The sequence below is a fragment of the Oncorhynchus mykiss genome, chromosome 11, assembly GCF_013265735.2.
Source record: "Oncorhynchus mykiss isolate Arlee chromosome 11, USDA_OmykA_1.1, whole genome shotgun sequence".
Lineage (NCBI taxonomy): Eukaryota > Metazoa > Chordata > Actinopteri > Salmoniformes > Salmonidae > Oncorhynchus > Oncorhynchus mykiss.
In genome coordinates, this window is record NC_048575.1 from 64642704 (window position 1) to 64658830 (window position 16127).

At 43.5% G+C, this 16127-nt stretch overlaps 1 protein-coding gene across 2 annotated transcripts; it reads left to right on the plus strand.

Annotated features, from left to right (window-relative positions):
• Nucleotides 1-445: 445 nt before the first annotated feature.
• Nucleotides 446-14527, plus strand: trmt2a (tRNA methyltransferase 2 homolog A). Of its 2 annotated transcripts, none has more exons than XM_021621883.2 (12): nucleotides 446-601; nucleotides 882-1513; nucleotides 1865-1973; nucleotides 3210-3391; nucleotides 5308-5422; nucleotides 5827-5942; nucleotides 6029-6140; nucleotides 13077-13199; nucleotides 13426-13501; nucleotides 13706-13822; nucleotides 13903-13999; nucleotides 14102-14527. In XM_021621883.2, the coding sequence occupies exons 2-12, from the start codon at nucleotides 885-887 to the stop codon at nucleotides 14301-14303; spliced, it is 1878 nt and encodes a 625-aa protein (XP_021477558.2). In that variant the 5' UTR covers nucleotides 446-601; nucleotides 882-884; the 3' UTR covers nucleotides 14304-14527. The 2 variants fall into 2 exon arrangements, with proteins under 2 accessions (XP_021477558.2, XP_021477559.2); XM_021621884.2 differs by having other exon boundaries at nucleotides 480-626.
• The last annotated feature ends 1600 nt before the right edge of the window (nucleotides 14528-16127 follow it).

Sequence of the window (16127 nt, forward strand, 5' to 3'; positions counted from 1 at the left end):
AGTCTACAAAATGCAGTCCACTCTGTTTGTTACATATTGTAGTTTTGAAAACAGAAAACTGTATCGAGATCAAATTTGAAAGGGCTTTACTATTTTAACGGGCTTTACATTGAGCCATAAAATTATGTATAAACGTAACAAATGAGCAAATTAAATTGATGAGAAAATGTGCATAATGTCGGCAAAAATCAATCTCGTTCCATCTTCTCCCACTGCCTGTCACTGGGCTTCCTCTCATTACCATATTTGGTGGTGATTGGAAACGCCAACCGGATGCTTCAAATTTATATATCCGGTGAAATATCGAGCTCGGGTTTATCTGTAGCTCTAGCAGCTTCGTCACTTCCTGTGTCGGAACATTTTTTTTTGTTTGTTCTAGATTTATCATTCTACCATAACACAATCAGCAGGAATCATGCAGAATGCATTCAATAAATTGTCAGTGAAAATATATAGTGACGTATTTTTTTCTTAACGCCTCATGTCAAAGTTCATATTTTCCACGTGTCCCACAAGATGGCAGCCCGCAGTTTCTTATAGTCAGAAGTGAATTGCCCATAAGCAAATATTATTTGCCAGAGCTGTAAGAGCAAAAGTGAAGGTGATTTTGTTTGCTCTTCTGTATAGTAAGTCCTAGGCTAGCCGTTATTTTCAGTGCTAAATTATGCTCGTGCTTTTGGTCATTTGCTTTGCTCAATCTCAGCCACTTTGCTACACTCATTGTAACTAACTACTCCGTAAGATCTGCATAACTAAAGAAAGCAGTGCAGAAGTAGTGCATGTCTGATATGTGTATTTTCAAATGTCACTTATGAAATGCAGACTGATAGTCCAGATGAAGCACACTTTTGTTAATGATGTCCATTATCCCCCTCAAACAGAACATGACAGATGTTGGTGACACCCCAATGGTAGGTTCTCCATCACTGAAAGAGGAGAAGACATCTGACCCCAAAGAAGATGCAGTAGATGGGGTGAAAACAGATGAACCCAAAGCTGAAGGTGGCGGAGAAGAAGCAGCTTCTTCCGACCCTAATAATCTGTACCGCTACGTCCAAGCGGACCTCTTCACCTCTGAGATCTTCAAAGTGGAGATCCAGAACCTTCCCAAATTCATCGGTTTCAACGACTTGAAGAAGTTCCTGGAGAAGCATCGCCTTAACCCGCACAAGATCAAACTGTTTGGGAAGCAGACGTTTGCCTTCGTCACCTTCAAGAACGAAGAGGAGAGGGACAAGGCCATGAAGATGGTGCACGGCATGCAGTGGAAGGGCCGGGTGCTTAGTGTGCGCCTGGCCAAGCCCAAGGCGGACCCTATGCTCAGGAAGAGGGAGCGGGATGAGGCCGGGAGTGCCGGGCAGCCCCCCTCCAAGCGGAAGGAGGCAGAGGAGGACGAGGCGCCGCTCAGCATACAGATCGCCAACGTGGTGACGCCCCTGTGGAATGTGCCTTATGAGGAGCAGCTGAGGAGGAAGGAGCAGGAGGTGGAGGGGGTGCTGCAGAGACTGGCCAGGTACAGAGATGTGTATAGGCCCATGCCATGTGTGGCTTCTGGTTCACTTCACAAGAATAACCTCAAGTGGGGCATCGATAGGATTACTGCAGTCTATTGCATTATATCCGGTCTTATTATATCCTGCCATGAAAGACACCACAGAAATGTACTAATGAGATGACTTCATAGTTTATAGATGACTTTAAGGCCTTTATCTGGTCCTTCCTTTGCTCTAATGAACAGAACAATTGGACATCTTTATTTGAGTATGTCTTTAATAACAATTGCCTACAGAGAAGTCTTACTCAAACTACACAAAGGAAAACTGACTGTACATCATGTTATTATGTCCTCCCATTTTCTGTTCAGAGAAATAGGCAACACCAACAAAGCGATGCTGCCCTGGCTGTTTGTGCAGAAGGAGAAGTACAAGAGAATGTGTTGCCCTCTGGAAGAAATTCGCCCCTCTCCGTCACAGGTACAATGCAATACTGTAGAAACCTCTCTGAGTGCTGTTGTTTTGAGGATGTTATATTTAAGCAGTAAGGCCCAGGGGGGTGTGGTATATAGCCAATATGTTAGAGCAGATCACTGCACCTGTACATAGCCCATCTGTAATTAGCCCATCCAACTACCTCATCCCCATACTGTATTTATTTATTTGTCTTGCTCCTTTGCACCCCAGTATCTCTACTTGTACTTTCATCTTCTGCACATCTACCATTCCAGCATCCACCATGGCCTTTTATTTATTGCTCTTATCCTACCTCACTTGCACACACTGTATATAGACTTTTTTCTACTGTATTATTGACTGTATGTTTGTTTATTCCATGTGTAACTCTGTGTTGTTGTATGTGTTGAACTGCTTTGCTTTATCTTGGCCAGGTTGCAGTTGTAAATGAGAACTTATTCTCAACTAGCCTACCTGGTTAAATAAAGGTGTTCTCAACTAGCCTACCTGGTTAAACAAAGGTGTTCTCAACTAGCCTACCTGGTTAAATAAAGGTGTTCTCAACTAGCCTACCTGGTTAAATAAAGGTGTTCTCAACTAGCCTACCTGGTTAAATAAAGGTGTTCTCAACTAGCCTACCTGGTTAAATAAAGGTGTTCTCAACTAGCCTACCTGCTAAATAAAGGTGTTCTCAACTAGCCTCCCTGCTAAATAAAGGTGAAAAAATAATAAATACCACGCCAAAGGGCTGTTCATATGCACAATGCAGAGTGCCTGGATACAGCCCTTAGCTCTGGTATATTGGCCATATACCACAAACCCCTGAGGGGCCTTATTGAGATAATAAACAGGTTACCAACGTAATTAGAACAGTAAACAAGTCATTTTGCGTCAGCCAATAAGCTTCCAGGGCTCGAACAACCTGTTTATAATAGGCCTACATATGGCTGCCTGCCCTGGCAACCTGGGGTGAACGTTTGCTGTCGCAGCTTGTACAGGTTTTCTGTGACTACATCAAGAACCTGAAATCATTCTGGCTTTTTTGTTGTGGGGTTAATTTAACTAAGTCCAGATGCACTCTGGCCTTTTGATCATCCTGCTGAAAATGAGTATATCAGCTACTAGCAAGGCATTTGACAACCTGGTGTCTTAATGAAATGCATACACTGACTGCAGTCCCTGCCTGGGTATGCACATGCTGAACTTTGACCGTAAGCATCCTTTGACCTTAAGCATCCTTTCCCTACTCTTATCATGCAGGTTGAATACAGGAACAAGTGTGAGTTTGTCATTGGTATTGGAGCGAATGAAGAGGATAAGACCATAGGCTTCAGACTGGGGAAGTACAAAGGGGGCTCCTGTGCCGTGGTGGGACCCTCAGACAGCATCCATGTCACCACTGAGGCCAAGAGAGTGGTCAGTGAGTTCCAGAAATTCATCAGGTATTAATGTCATCTTAATGAGAGGGAGGCCTCATCTCTGTCCTGCACTGATCCCGCCCTGATCACAGGACTCAATGCCACGTCTCAGTTAAATATTCTGGCCACTGTATCAGATCTGCCCTATATACACTATTTGACCTATATACTGGTTTTAGCATGCAACAAGAAGGAATCCAAAATAATGCTGCACACAGCAATACAATAGCCTGGTGGCCTCAGATCTGTTTCTGCTGAATAGACAACTTTTCTGGTTGTCAACTACACTGCTCAAAAAAATAAAGAGAACACATCCTAGATCTGAATGAATGAAATATTCTTATTAAATACTTTTTTTCTTTACATAGTTGAATGTGCTGACAACAAAATCACACAAAAATGATCAATGGAAATCAAATTTATCAACCCACAGAGGTCTGGATTTAGAGTCACACTCAAAATTAAAGTGGTGAACCACACTACAGGCTGAATCAACTTTGATGTAATGTCCTTAAAACAAGTCAAAATGAGGCTCAGTAGTGTGTGTGGCCTCCACGTGCCTGTATGACCTCCCTACAATGCCTGGGCATGCTCCTGATGAGGTGGCGGATGGTCTCCTGAGGGATCTCCTCCCAGACCTGGACTAAAGCATTCGCCAACTCCTGGACAGTCTGTGGTGCAACATGGAGCGAGACATGATGTCCCAGATGTGCTCAATTGGATTCAGGTCTGGGGAACGGACGGGCCAGTCCATAGCATCAATGCCTTCCTCTTGCAGGAACTGCTGACACACTCCAGCCACATGAGGTCTAGCATTGTCTTGCATTAGGAGGAACCCAGGGCCAACCACACCAGCATATGGTCTCACAAGGGGTCATCATCTCGGTTCCTAATGGCAGTCAGGCTACCTCTGGCGAGCACATGGAGGGCTGTGCGGCCCCCCAAAGAAATGCCACCCCACACCATGACTGACCCACCGCCAAATCGGTCATGCTGGAGGATGTTGCAGGCAGCCGAACGTTCTCCACGGCGTCTCCAGACTGTCACGTCTGTCACATCTGCTCAGTGTGAACCTGCTTTCATCTGTGAAGAGCACAGGGCGCCAGTGGCGAATTTGCCAATCTTGGTGTTCTCTGGCAAATGCCAAACGTCCTGCACGGTGGTGGGCTGTAAGCACGACCCCCACCTGTGGACGTCGGGCCCTCATACCACCCTCACGGAGTCTGTTTCTGACCATTTGAGCAGACACATGCACATTTGTGGCCTGCTGGATGTTATTTTGCAGGGCTCTGGCAGTGCTCCTCCTGCTCCTCTTTGCACAAAGGCGGAGGTAGCGGTCCTGCTGCTGGGTTGTTGCCCTCCTACGGCCTCCTCCACGTCTTCTGATGTACTAGCCTGTCTCCTGGTAGCGCCTCCATGCTCTGGACACTACGCTGACAGACACAGCAAACCTTCTTTCCACATCTCGCATTGATGTGCCATCCTGGATGAGCTGCACTACCTGAGCCACTTGTGTGGGTTGTAGACTCCGTCTCATGCTACCACTAGAGTGAAAGCACCGCCAGCATTCAAAAGTGACCAAAACATCAGCCAGGAAGCCTAGGAACTGAGAAGTGGTCTGTGGTCCCCACCTGCAGAACCACTGATTTATTGGGGGTATCTTGCTAATTGCCTATAATTTCCACCTGTTGTCTATTCCATTTGCACAACAGCATGTGAAATTGATTGTCAATCAGTGTTGCTTCCTAAGTGGACAGTTTGATTTCACAGAAGTGTGATCGACTTGGAGTTACATTGTGTTGTTTAAGTGTTCCCTTTATTTATTTGAGCAGTGTATATAGTTTCAACAGCTCTAGGACAATCAGGCTAGAAGAATGGGGGTGCTAGATGTAAATAATGTTATCACCTTCTTTTGACCCATAATTTGTTTATCTACACAGGACAACCCCATACTCAGTGTACAGCCCTGAGACATACGAGGGCCACTGGAAGCAGCTAACAGTGCGGACCACAAGGACCAAGCAGGCCATGGCTATGGTGTTCTTTAACCCACAGGTACAAATAAAACATTCTTCAATGTGGTTAATATTACATTATAAACTGGGTGGTTCAAGCCCTGCATGCTGATTGGCTGAAAGCTGTGATATCAGATCGTATACCACAAGTATGACACAACTTTTATTTTAACTAATCTAATTACATTGGTAACCAGTTTATAATTAAAATAAGGCGTTGCGTCGTGCAAAAGAACAGCCCTTATTGGCCATATACCACATGTTCTCGGGCCTTATTGCTTAAATAAAAAATATAAGCTCGGGCTGTGGTACAGAAATGTACACATTATGCGTTCTGATCTAAGAATCACTACATTCATCACTGGATTCTTCAGCTGAACAATATAAGTGTAGTGACTCTCCTTTCAAATCCTGTCATTTATTCTCGCCTTTTCTACTTTGCAGAAACTTGAGGAAAAAGAACTAAATGTCCTGAAGAGCTCTATGAAAGAGTATTTCACAGAGGGTGACGGGAAAGAGAGTGGTGTAACTGCTCTGTACTTTGTGTCAGAGGGACAAAGGTAAGATCATTAGAAAACAACAATTTAATGGTGTGAGAATGCACATGGAAATGTTGTGATTGACAGATAATGTTGTATTCACTAAGGCAATCCCCTAACCCGGAGGACTTGCCGTGTGAGCTGGTAGCTGGAGAGGAGTGTATTCACGAGGAGCTTCTTGGCCTGAAGTTCAGGATATCCCCCCATTCTTTCTTCCAGGTGAGTATCCCATATCACGTATCGTAGCTGTAGAGTCTTCATCCTATTTACTTACCATCTTCGGTCCATTTGGCATAGTTTTTAAAATTATATTTCATTATATTGAGATAGTGTATGTTGTATTTCCTCCCCCATTTTAAGAGCCTCCAAGTTAGTGTCTCTGAGGTACAGCACTATGAACTCTGTTCTATAGCTGTAAAATACAGTGGGTATCATAATTGGATTTCTTCACATTTTATTGTTTCAAAGTGGGAATAAAAATGATTTAATTGTCATTTTTTTGTCAACGATCTACACAAAAGACAAATTCTAACTTTTTAAATATTAATGAAAAATAAAACACTTGATTGATTAAATAAGTCTTCACCACCCCTGAGTCAATACATGTTAGAAACACATTTGGCAGCGATTACCGCTGCAAGTCTTTTTAAGTCTCTACGAGCTTTGCATACCTGGATTGTACAATATAAAACTAATTCAAGATGTTGGTGGTCATAGCTTGCAGCCATTTTAACTCAAAAAGCTGATTTAAAAAAAATATATATTTTTTATTTATTTTTTATTTCACCTTTACTTAACCAGGTAGGCAAGTTGAGAACAAGTTCTCATTTACAATTGCGACCTGGCCAAGATAAAGCAAAGCAGTTCGACACATACAACAACACAGAGTTACACATGGAGTAAAACAAACATACAGTCAATAATACACTAGAAAAATAAGTCTATAAAGAATGTGAGCAAATGAGGAGATAAGGGAGGTAAAGGCAAAAAAAAGGCCATGGTGGCGAAGTAAATACAATATAGCAAGTAAAACACTGGAATGGTAGATTTGCAGTGGAAGAATGTGCAAAGTAGAGAGAACTAATGGGGTGCAAAGGAGCAAAATAAATAAATTAATACAGTAGGGGGAGAGGTAGTTGTTTGGGCTAAATTATAGATGGGCTATGTACAGGTGGAGTAATCTGTGAGCTGCTCCATTTAAGTAAAGATTTAAGTCAAAACTGTGACTTGGCCTCTCAGGAAAATGTACTGTCTTCCTGGTAAGCAACTCCAGTGTAGATTTGGCCTTGTGTTGTAGGTTGTTGTCCTGCTGAAAGGGGAAATCATCTCCCAGTGTATGGTGTGAAGCAGGTTTTCCTCTAGGATTTTGCCTGTGCTTAGCTCTATCTCATTTATTTTTATCCTGAAAAACTCGCCAGTCTTTTCCGATGTTAAGCATACCCATACCATGATTCAGCCACCACCATGCTTGAAAATAAGGAGGCAATTACTCAGTGATGTGTTGTTGGATTTGCCCCAAACATAAGGCTTTGCATTTAGGCCAAAAAGTGTGTTCCTTTGCAGTGTTTCCTTTCAGTATTATTTTAGTGCCTTGTTTTTCACTGTCATTTACAGTGTATTCAGAACCCGTGACCGTTTCCACATTTTGTTATGTTGCAGCCTTATTCTAAAATGGATTAGATAAATAAATACATCTTCCATCTACACACAATGCCCCATAATGACAAAGTGAAAACAGGTTTTTACAAATGTATTACAAATAAAAAATTGAGCTCAGGTGCATCCTGTTTCCATTGATCATCCTTGAGATGTTTCTACCACTGGATTGGAGTCCACCTGTGGTAAATTCTATTAATTGGACATTTGGAAAGTCACAGACCTGTCTATGTAAAGGTCCCACAGTTGACAGTTATCATGAGGTCGAAGGAAGATGGCGCCGACAGTGATGGTCGCCTCGCTTCGAGTCCTTAGGAAACTATGCAATATTTAGTTTAAAATTTTTTTTATTACATTGTTACCCCAGGAAATATTATTACATACAGCCAAGAATAACTAGCAAGGACTGCTCCCCCCCCTCTCCTTCTCCATGGCTGACTTGAGTAAAACTCTTAAACGTGTTAACCCTCACAAGGCTGTTGGCCCAGACAGCATCCCTAGCCGCGTTCTCAGAGTATGCGCAGACCAACTGGCTGGTGTGTTTACGGACATATTCAATCACTCCCTATTCCGGTCTGCTGTCCCCACATGCTCGAAGCTGGCCACCATTGTTCCTGAACCCAAGAAGGCAAAGGTAACTGAACTAAATGACTACTGCCCCGTAGCACTCACTTCTGTCATCATGAAGTGCTTTGAGAGACTAGTCAAGGATCATATCACCTCCACCTTACCTGCCACCCTAGACCCACTTCGGTTTGCATACCGCCCCAACAGGTCCACAGACGATGCAATCGCCTGCACACTGCCCTATCCCAAATATAATACCTATGTAAGAATGCTATTCATTGACAACAGCTCAGCATTCAACACCATAGTATCCTCCAAGCTCATCATCAAGCTGGAGGCCCTGGGTCTCAACCCGTCCTGTGCAATTGGGTCCTGGACTTTCTGACGGGCCGCCCCCAGTTGGTGAAGGTAGGAAACAACATCTGCACTTCGCTGACCCACAACACTGGGGCCCCACAAGGGTGTGTGCTCAGCCCCCTTCAAACTCCCTGTTCACCCATGACTGCGTAGCCAGTCATCAAGTTTGCAGACAACACAACAGTAGTGGGCTTGATTACCAACAACCACGAGACAGCCTACAGGGAGGAGATGAGGGCACACGGAGTGTGGTGTCAGGAAAACAACCTCTCACTCAATGTCAATAAAACAAAGGAGATGATCGTGGACTTCAGGAAACAGCAGAGCGACCACCCCCCTATCTACATCAAAGGGACAGCAGTGGAGAAGTTGGAAAATGTTAAGTTCCTAGGCGTACATATCACAGACAAACTGAAATGGTCCACCCAAACAGACAGTGTGGTGAAGGCGCAACAGTGTCTCTTCAACCTTAGGAGGCTGAAGAAATTTGGCTTTTCACCCAAAACTCTGATAAACTTTTGCAGATGCACAATTGAGAGCATCCTGTCAGGCTGTATCACAGCCTGGTATGGCAACTGCACCACCCTCAACCTCAAGGCTCCCCCGGTGATGCATTGTGGCAAAACTACCTGACCTCCACCCGAGCCACCAACCACCCGAGCCACTACATCCTCTCACTGTCAACTGCGTTTATTTTCAGCAAACTTAACGTGTAAATATTTGTCTGAACATAAGATTCAACAACTGAGACATAAACTGAACAAGTTCCACAGACATGTGACTAACATAAATGGAAATGTGTCCCTGAAAAAAGGGGGGGATAAAAAATCAAAAGTAACAGTCAGTATCTGATGTGGCCACCAGCTGCATTAATTACTGCAGTGCATCTCCTCCTCATTGACTGCACCAGATGTGCCAGTTCTTGCTATGAGATGTTACTCCACTCTTCTACCAGGGCACCTGCAAGTTCCCGGACATTTCTGGGGGGAATGGCCCTAGCCCTCAACCTCCGATCCAACAGGTCCCAGACGTGCTCAATGGAATTGAGATCCAGGTTCTTCGCTGGCCATGGCAGAACAATGACATTCCTGTCTTGCAGGAAATTACGCAGAGAATGAGCAGTATAGCTGGTGGCATTGTCATGCTGGAGGGTCATGTCAGTCCGATAACGCTGTGACACACCGCCCCAGACCATGATGGACCCTCCACCTCTAAATCGATCCTGCTCCAGAGTACAGGCCTCGGTGTAGCGCTCATCCTTTGACGATTAACGCAAATCCGACCATCACCCCTGGTGAGACAAAACCACGACTCGTCAGTGAAGAGCACTTTTTGCCAGTCCTGTCTGGTCCAGCGACGGTGGGTTTGTGCCCATAGGCGACGGTGTTGCCGGTGATGTCTGGTGAGGACCTGCCTTACAACAGGCCTACAAGCCCTCAGTCCAGCCTCTCTCAGCCTATTGCGGACAGTCTGAGCACTGATAGAGGGGTTGTGTGTTCCTGGTGTAACTCGGGCAGTTGTTGTTGCCATCCTGTACCAGTCCCGCAGCTGTGATGTTCGGATGTACCGATCCTGTGCAGGTGATGTTACACGTGGTCTGCCACTGCGAAGATGATCAGCTGTCCATCCTGTAGTGCCGTCTTAGGCGTCTCACAGTACGGACATTGCAATTTATTACACTGGCCACATCTGCTGTCCTCATGCCTTCTTGCAGCATGCCTAAGGCATGTTCATGCAGATGAGCAGGGACCCTGGGCATCTTTCTTTTCGTGCTTTTCAGAGTCAGTTGAAAGGCCTCTTTAGTGTCCTGAGTTTTCATAACTGTGACCTTAATTGCCTACCATCTGTAAGCTGTTAGTGTCTTAACGACCGTTCCACAGGTGCATGTTCATTAATTGTTTATGGTTAATTGAACAAGCATGGGGAAACTGTGTTTAACCCCTTTACAATGAAGATCTGTGAAGTTATTTGGATTTTTACGAATTATCTTTGAAAGACAGGGTCCTGAAAAAGGGACGTTTCTTTTTTTGCTGAGTGTATATATACTGTGTTTTATACCATCTATTGCACTTTGCCTATGCCGCTCGGCCATCTCTCTCATCCATATATTTATATGTACATATTCTCATTCACCCCTTTAGATTTGTGTGTATGAGGTAGTTGTTGGGAAATTGTTTGTGCAGTAAGATCTAACAAGTAATCTGTCGGAACTACACTCGCGTTAACATCTGCTAACCATGTGTATGTGACCAATAACAGTTGAATTGTCTGTAGAACTCCGAGACAGGATTGTGTCGAGGCACAGATCTGGGGATGGGTACCCAAACATTTCTGCAGAATTGAAGGTCCCCAAGAACACAGTGGCCCCCATCATTCTTAAATGGAAGTAGTTTGGAACCACCAAAACTCTTCCTAGAGCTGATCACCCAGCCAAACTGAGCAATTGGGGGAGAAGGGCCTTGGTCAGGGAGGTGACCAAGAACCAGATCGTCGCTGACAGAGCTTCAGAGTTCCACTGTGGAAATGGGAGAACCTTCCAGAAGGACAGCCAATACTGCAGCACTCCACCAATCAGGCCTTTATGGTAGAGTGGCCAGATGGAAGCCACTCCTCAGTAAAAGGCACATGACAGCCTGCTTGGAGTTTGCCAAAAGGCACCTAAAGACTCTCAGATCATGAGAAACAAGATTCTCTGGTCTGATTAACCTAAGATTGAACTCTTTGGCCGGAATGCCAAGCGTCATATGTGGAGGAAACCTGGCACCATCCCTTTGGCGAAGTATGGTTGTGGCAGCATCATGCTGTGGGGATGTTTTTCAGTGGCAGGGACTGGGAGACTAGTCAGGATTGAGGGAAAGATGACCGGAGCGAAGTACAGAGAGATCCTTGATGAAAACCTGCTCCAAAGCACTCAGGACCTCAGACTGAGCGAAGGTTCACCTTTCAAAAGGACAACTACCCTAAGCACACAGCTAAGACAATACAGGAGTGGCTTCCAGCTATAGCCCGAACTTGAAACCAATCAAACATCTCTGGAGAGACCTAAAAATATCTGTGCACTGACGCTCCCCATCCTACCTGACAGAGCTTGAGAGGATCTGCAGACAAGAATAGGAGAAATTCCACAAATACAGGTGTGCCAAGCTTGTACCGTCATAACCAAGAAGACTCCAGGCTGTAATCGCTGCCAAAGGTGCTTCCACAAAGTAATGAGTAAAGGGGTATGAATACTTATGTAAATGTGATATTTCAGATGGTAATAGTTTATATATTTTCAAAAATGTCAAAAAAATATTTTTTTCTTTGTCATTAGGGGGTATTATGGGGGTGGGGGTGGGGGGGTCAATTTTAGAATAAGGCTGTAACGTAACAAAATGTGGAAAAAGTCAAGGGGTGTGAATACTTTCTGAATGCACTGTTGGTCATTATTGTAGAGTCACTACAATGTTGTTGATCCATCCTCAGTTTCTCCCATCATAGCAATTGAACTCCAATGGCCTCATGGTGACATCCTGAGTAGTTTCCTTCCTGTGCTGCAGCTCAGAAGGATGACTATCTTCAATGTTTCTGGGTGGTTTAATACGTCATCCACAGCATAATTATTAACCTGACCATCTTTAAAGAGATATTCAATGTCTGATTTGTTATTGTTACCCATATTCCAATCACTGCCCTTCTTTTATGAGGCTTTTGAAAAGCTTCCTGGTCTTTGTAGTTGAATCTGTGTTTGAAATGCAATACTTGACTGAGGTATATTATAGATGTTGTATGTATGGGGGACAGAGGAAGAGGTAGTCATTCTAAAATCATGTAAACCCCTATTTTTTGACATAGTGAGTCCATGTACACTGAACAAAAATATTAAGCAACATGCAACAATTTCAAGGATTTTACTGAGTTACAGTTCATATAAGGAAATCAGTTAATTGAAACAAGTTCATTAGGCCCTAATTTATGGATTTCGCATGACTGGGAATACAGATATACAGTGGGGCAAAAAAGTATTTAGTCAGCCACCAATTGTGCAAGTTCTCCCACTTAAAAAGCTGAGAGAGGCCTGTAATTTTCATCATAGGTACACTTCAACTATGACAGACAAAATGAGAAAAGAAAATCCAGAAAATCACATTGTAGGATTTTTTATGAATTTATTTGCAAATTATGGTGGAAAATAAGTATTTGGTCAATAACAAAAGTTTATCTCAATACTTTGTTATATACCCTTTGTTGGCAATGACAGAGGTCAAACATTTTCTGTAAGTCTTCACAAGGTTTTCACACACTGTTGCTGGTATTTTGGCCCATTCCTCCATGCATATCTCCTCTAGAGCAGTGATGTTTTGGGGCTGTTGCTGGGCAACACGGACTTTCAACTCCCTCCAAAGATTTTCTATGGGTTTGAGAGAAATAAGCATTATGTGCATATGGAAAATCTATTTTCCCTTTTGACATTATTGCGTATCCTATCCATTGACCCACAAAAATCACAATTATATTTCAATCCCATGTTGTAACACAGTGAAAAAATGCAAGAGGAATGAATACTTATTATACTCACTGTATGTCATTGACCAGGTGAACACAGGGGCAGCTGAGGTGCTGTACTCAGCTGTAGGAGAATGGGCCCAGCTGGACAAGGACAGCACTGTGCTGGACGTATGCTGCGGGACAGGAACCATTGGCATCTCACTGGCTAAGGTACTATAGAGAACAAGAGAAATGTGTTCGTTGACTTATAAATGAACACACATGGCATCCTACATACATAACAAGCAGGGTTGGGGGTCAAGCGCATTTCAGTTAAGGAAGTAAACTGAAATGGTATTTAACACAACCCTGATTACAACTGTATGGATCAATCCGTCTGGAAATGGATTAGTCCCTTTCTCTGTTGACATTATGAGTCGCACCCTGTGTCCTCCAGAGGGTGAGGAAGGTGATTGGGATAGAGATGTGTCAGGAAGCAGTGAAGGATGCCAAAGTCAACGCGAAGATCAATGGTAAGAGGCTTAATCATATTGGTGCCTGGCATCAACTGCCACTTGACCAATGAGGCCAGAAAGAGTTAAGCCTGACATACAGTACATGTTCAAATCTAACATCTAAAATCATACATATCTAATATCTAACTCTGCCTAATCAATCCCCAATACATTTGCTCTAGTGCTATGAGAGAGAACCTGACTGTGACTGAAATATTTCAGGGCTGAGTAATATTGAGTTCCACTGCGGAAAGGCTGAAGACGTGTTCCAGATGGTGCTCAACGCTGTCGTATCCCCCAGCATCACCGCCATCGTGGACCCACCGAGAGCGGGCTTACGTATGTTACAAAATATACTGAATCAGTTTGTCCATGCACTGTATATTTCAATTGAGTGACAGTAATTGTCTACCATCTAGATTCAAAGGTCATTCTGGCAATCAGAAGAGCAGAGCATCTGAAAAGGCTGGTTTATGTGGCATGCAATGCCAAGGCAGCCATGAACAACTTCATAGAGTGAGTATAATACCCTATCCTTTTCATTCTGCAAGTGCAGCCCAAACATTCAGTATGTCATCTCCATGGGGATTCTTCTGGTTCTAAATTTGATCTGTGTAGTCTGTGCAGGGCTCCCTCCAACCGTGTACGTGGAGCTCCGTTCCGTCCGGTGCGGGCAATGGCTGTGGACCTCTTCCCCCAGACCATGCACTGTGAGATGCTGCTGCTCTTTGAGAGGGTGGATTACAGCTCCAAGAGCAGCAGTGAGAAACCTGAAGAAATTACCCAGGGCACTAGCGAGAAGCCAACCACCACAACTTAATAGCACAACCTTTGACCCTTTACAGTCTCACTATCTGCTCATTAAGTTCAACTGTTTTCTACTTAATGTTCTACACGTTAATATGTAATCAACGTTATATGGATTCTGTAGTTATACTGTACCATTAGGGGCAGGATAACACTGCATTTCAGTTTTATTTTAATACTGCCTTGCTATGTAATATTGTTTTACAACTTAAAAATAAAAAGATCCCAGTAAAATAAGCCCTTGTTGATGACTAATACATGCAGGGGTCAGCCATGACAACTTTATTTGCATAAATGAATTTCACTGAAAGTCAGCAATCCCAAGTCACAGTTACATACTTCATTTTCTAGGCAGCAATATCTAGCAAATAACTTCAAGTGTAAAAAGCATTTTCACACACACTTGGTAAGACAGAACACACAGGGGGAAGCACATTCGTAAAGCAATCTACTCTAACACAGCAGCCTTGTTCCCATATACGATGAAGTGTTAAGGTGCAGTAGACATTCAGGAAAAGCCACACAAACCAAATACTTCACACAACGAATGCACAGCAATGTATATTTTGTTCTAGCAGGTATTGCATCTTTTTTTTCCTTTCATGTATTGTGTGCAGCGACCTACAGTATTCTATAAAAATGCATAAGACTAAGCTTTGGTTCACACTGCTCCTTTAGCTATCAGATTTAATAATGACATGATTGTATTTTGTTAAGAGGTAAAGTGTACCAACTTCATTCCTGTAGATTGCCTTTTGAGGAGAGGATCACAGTTCCACATATCAATGCTTAAATGTGATCACAATGTTTGCAAACAAACGTACACAAAACCTTAATTCTTATTTAAAATCCATATATGCTAAAGGCAATTCTTTCAAAATATCAATATTACTGTCTTGTCAAATTTATACAAACAGGCTAAACAATAAATGCTGTAACAAGTAAGAGAGGCTTGGTCTATCCATTTCCCTTTAAGGGGGGACCTGGGCCCTGTGAGTGCTCTGGGGAGCCCTACATGAAATGGGTGAACTTAGGCAACAGGTAGACAATTGTTTTCTTATCCGTTTATGGGTCCTTAAAGGGAAAGTCCAAAATCGTTCGGTATGTTTTTTCCATTAGTCCACTGTTAAAGTCCTTTAATGTTTTGCAGGTTAGCAGTCAAGTTAAGATATTGGACTTTCAAGAAGCAAAGTGCCACATTATCATGATGCAAAATGTATATCACAGCAGCTGAACTGTACCAAATAGTAAGATGGCCTGCATGTTGTATTGTTTTGCTTTAAATAGAGTCCAAAAATAATTAAGCGACTAACACAGAAAAACAAGTCTTCTTAAATATGTAACTACCTTGAATATCTCGATCACTTCTCAATGACTACAGTACTCCAAGCCCTGGTGCCTGTGTTCTGTCTGCAGTGCTAACATGGCAACAGGATCTTAGCTATACGGATCAGCCTTGTTGTCAGCTGTCCATTGATATGTTTCATCCTGTGCTTCCAAAACAAAAAGGTAATTAAAATCAGTCCCACTTAATAGGTCTCGAGATGAATGTCCGTTCCCTAATCAATTCAAAATGAATTTCTCGTACTAAAGACCATGAGCATGTAACAAGTATATGACTGGGGCCTCCCGTGTGGAACAGTGGTCTAAGGCACTGCATCACAGTTGCTAGCTGTGCCACTAGAGATCCTGGTTTGAGTCCAGGCTCTGTCATAGCCGGCCGCGACCAGGAGACCCATGGGGCGGCACACAATTGGCCCTGCGTCGTCCGGGTTAGGGGAGGGTTTGGCTGACAAGGATGTCCCATCGCACTCTAGCGACTCGTGTGGCGTTTCCT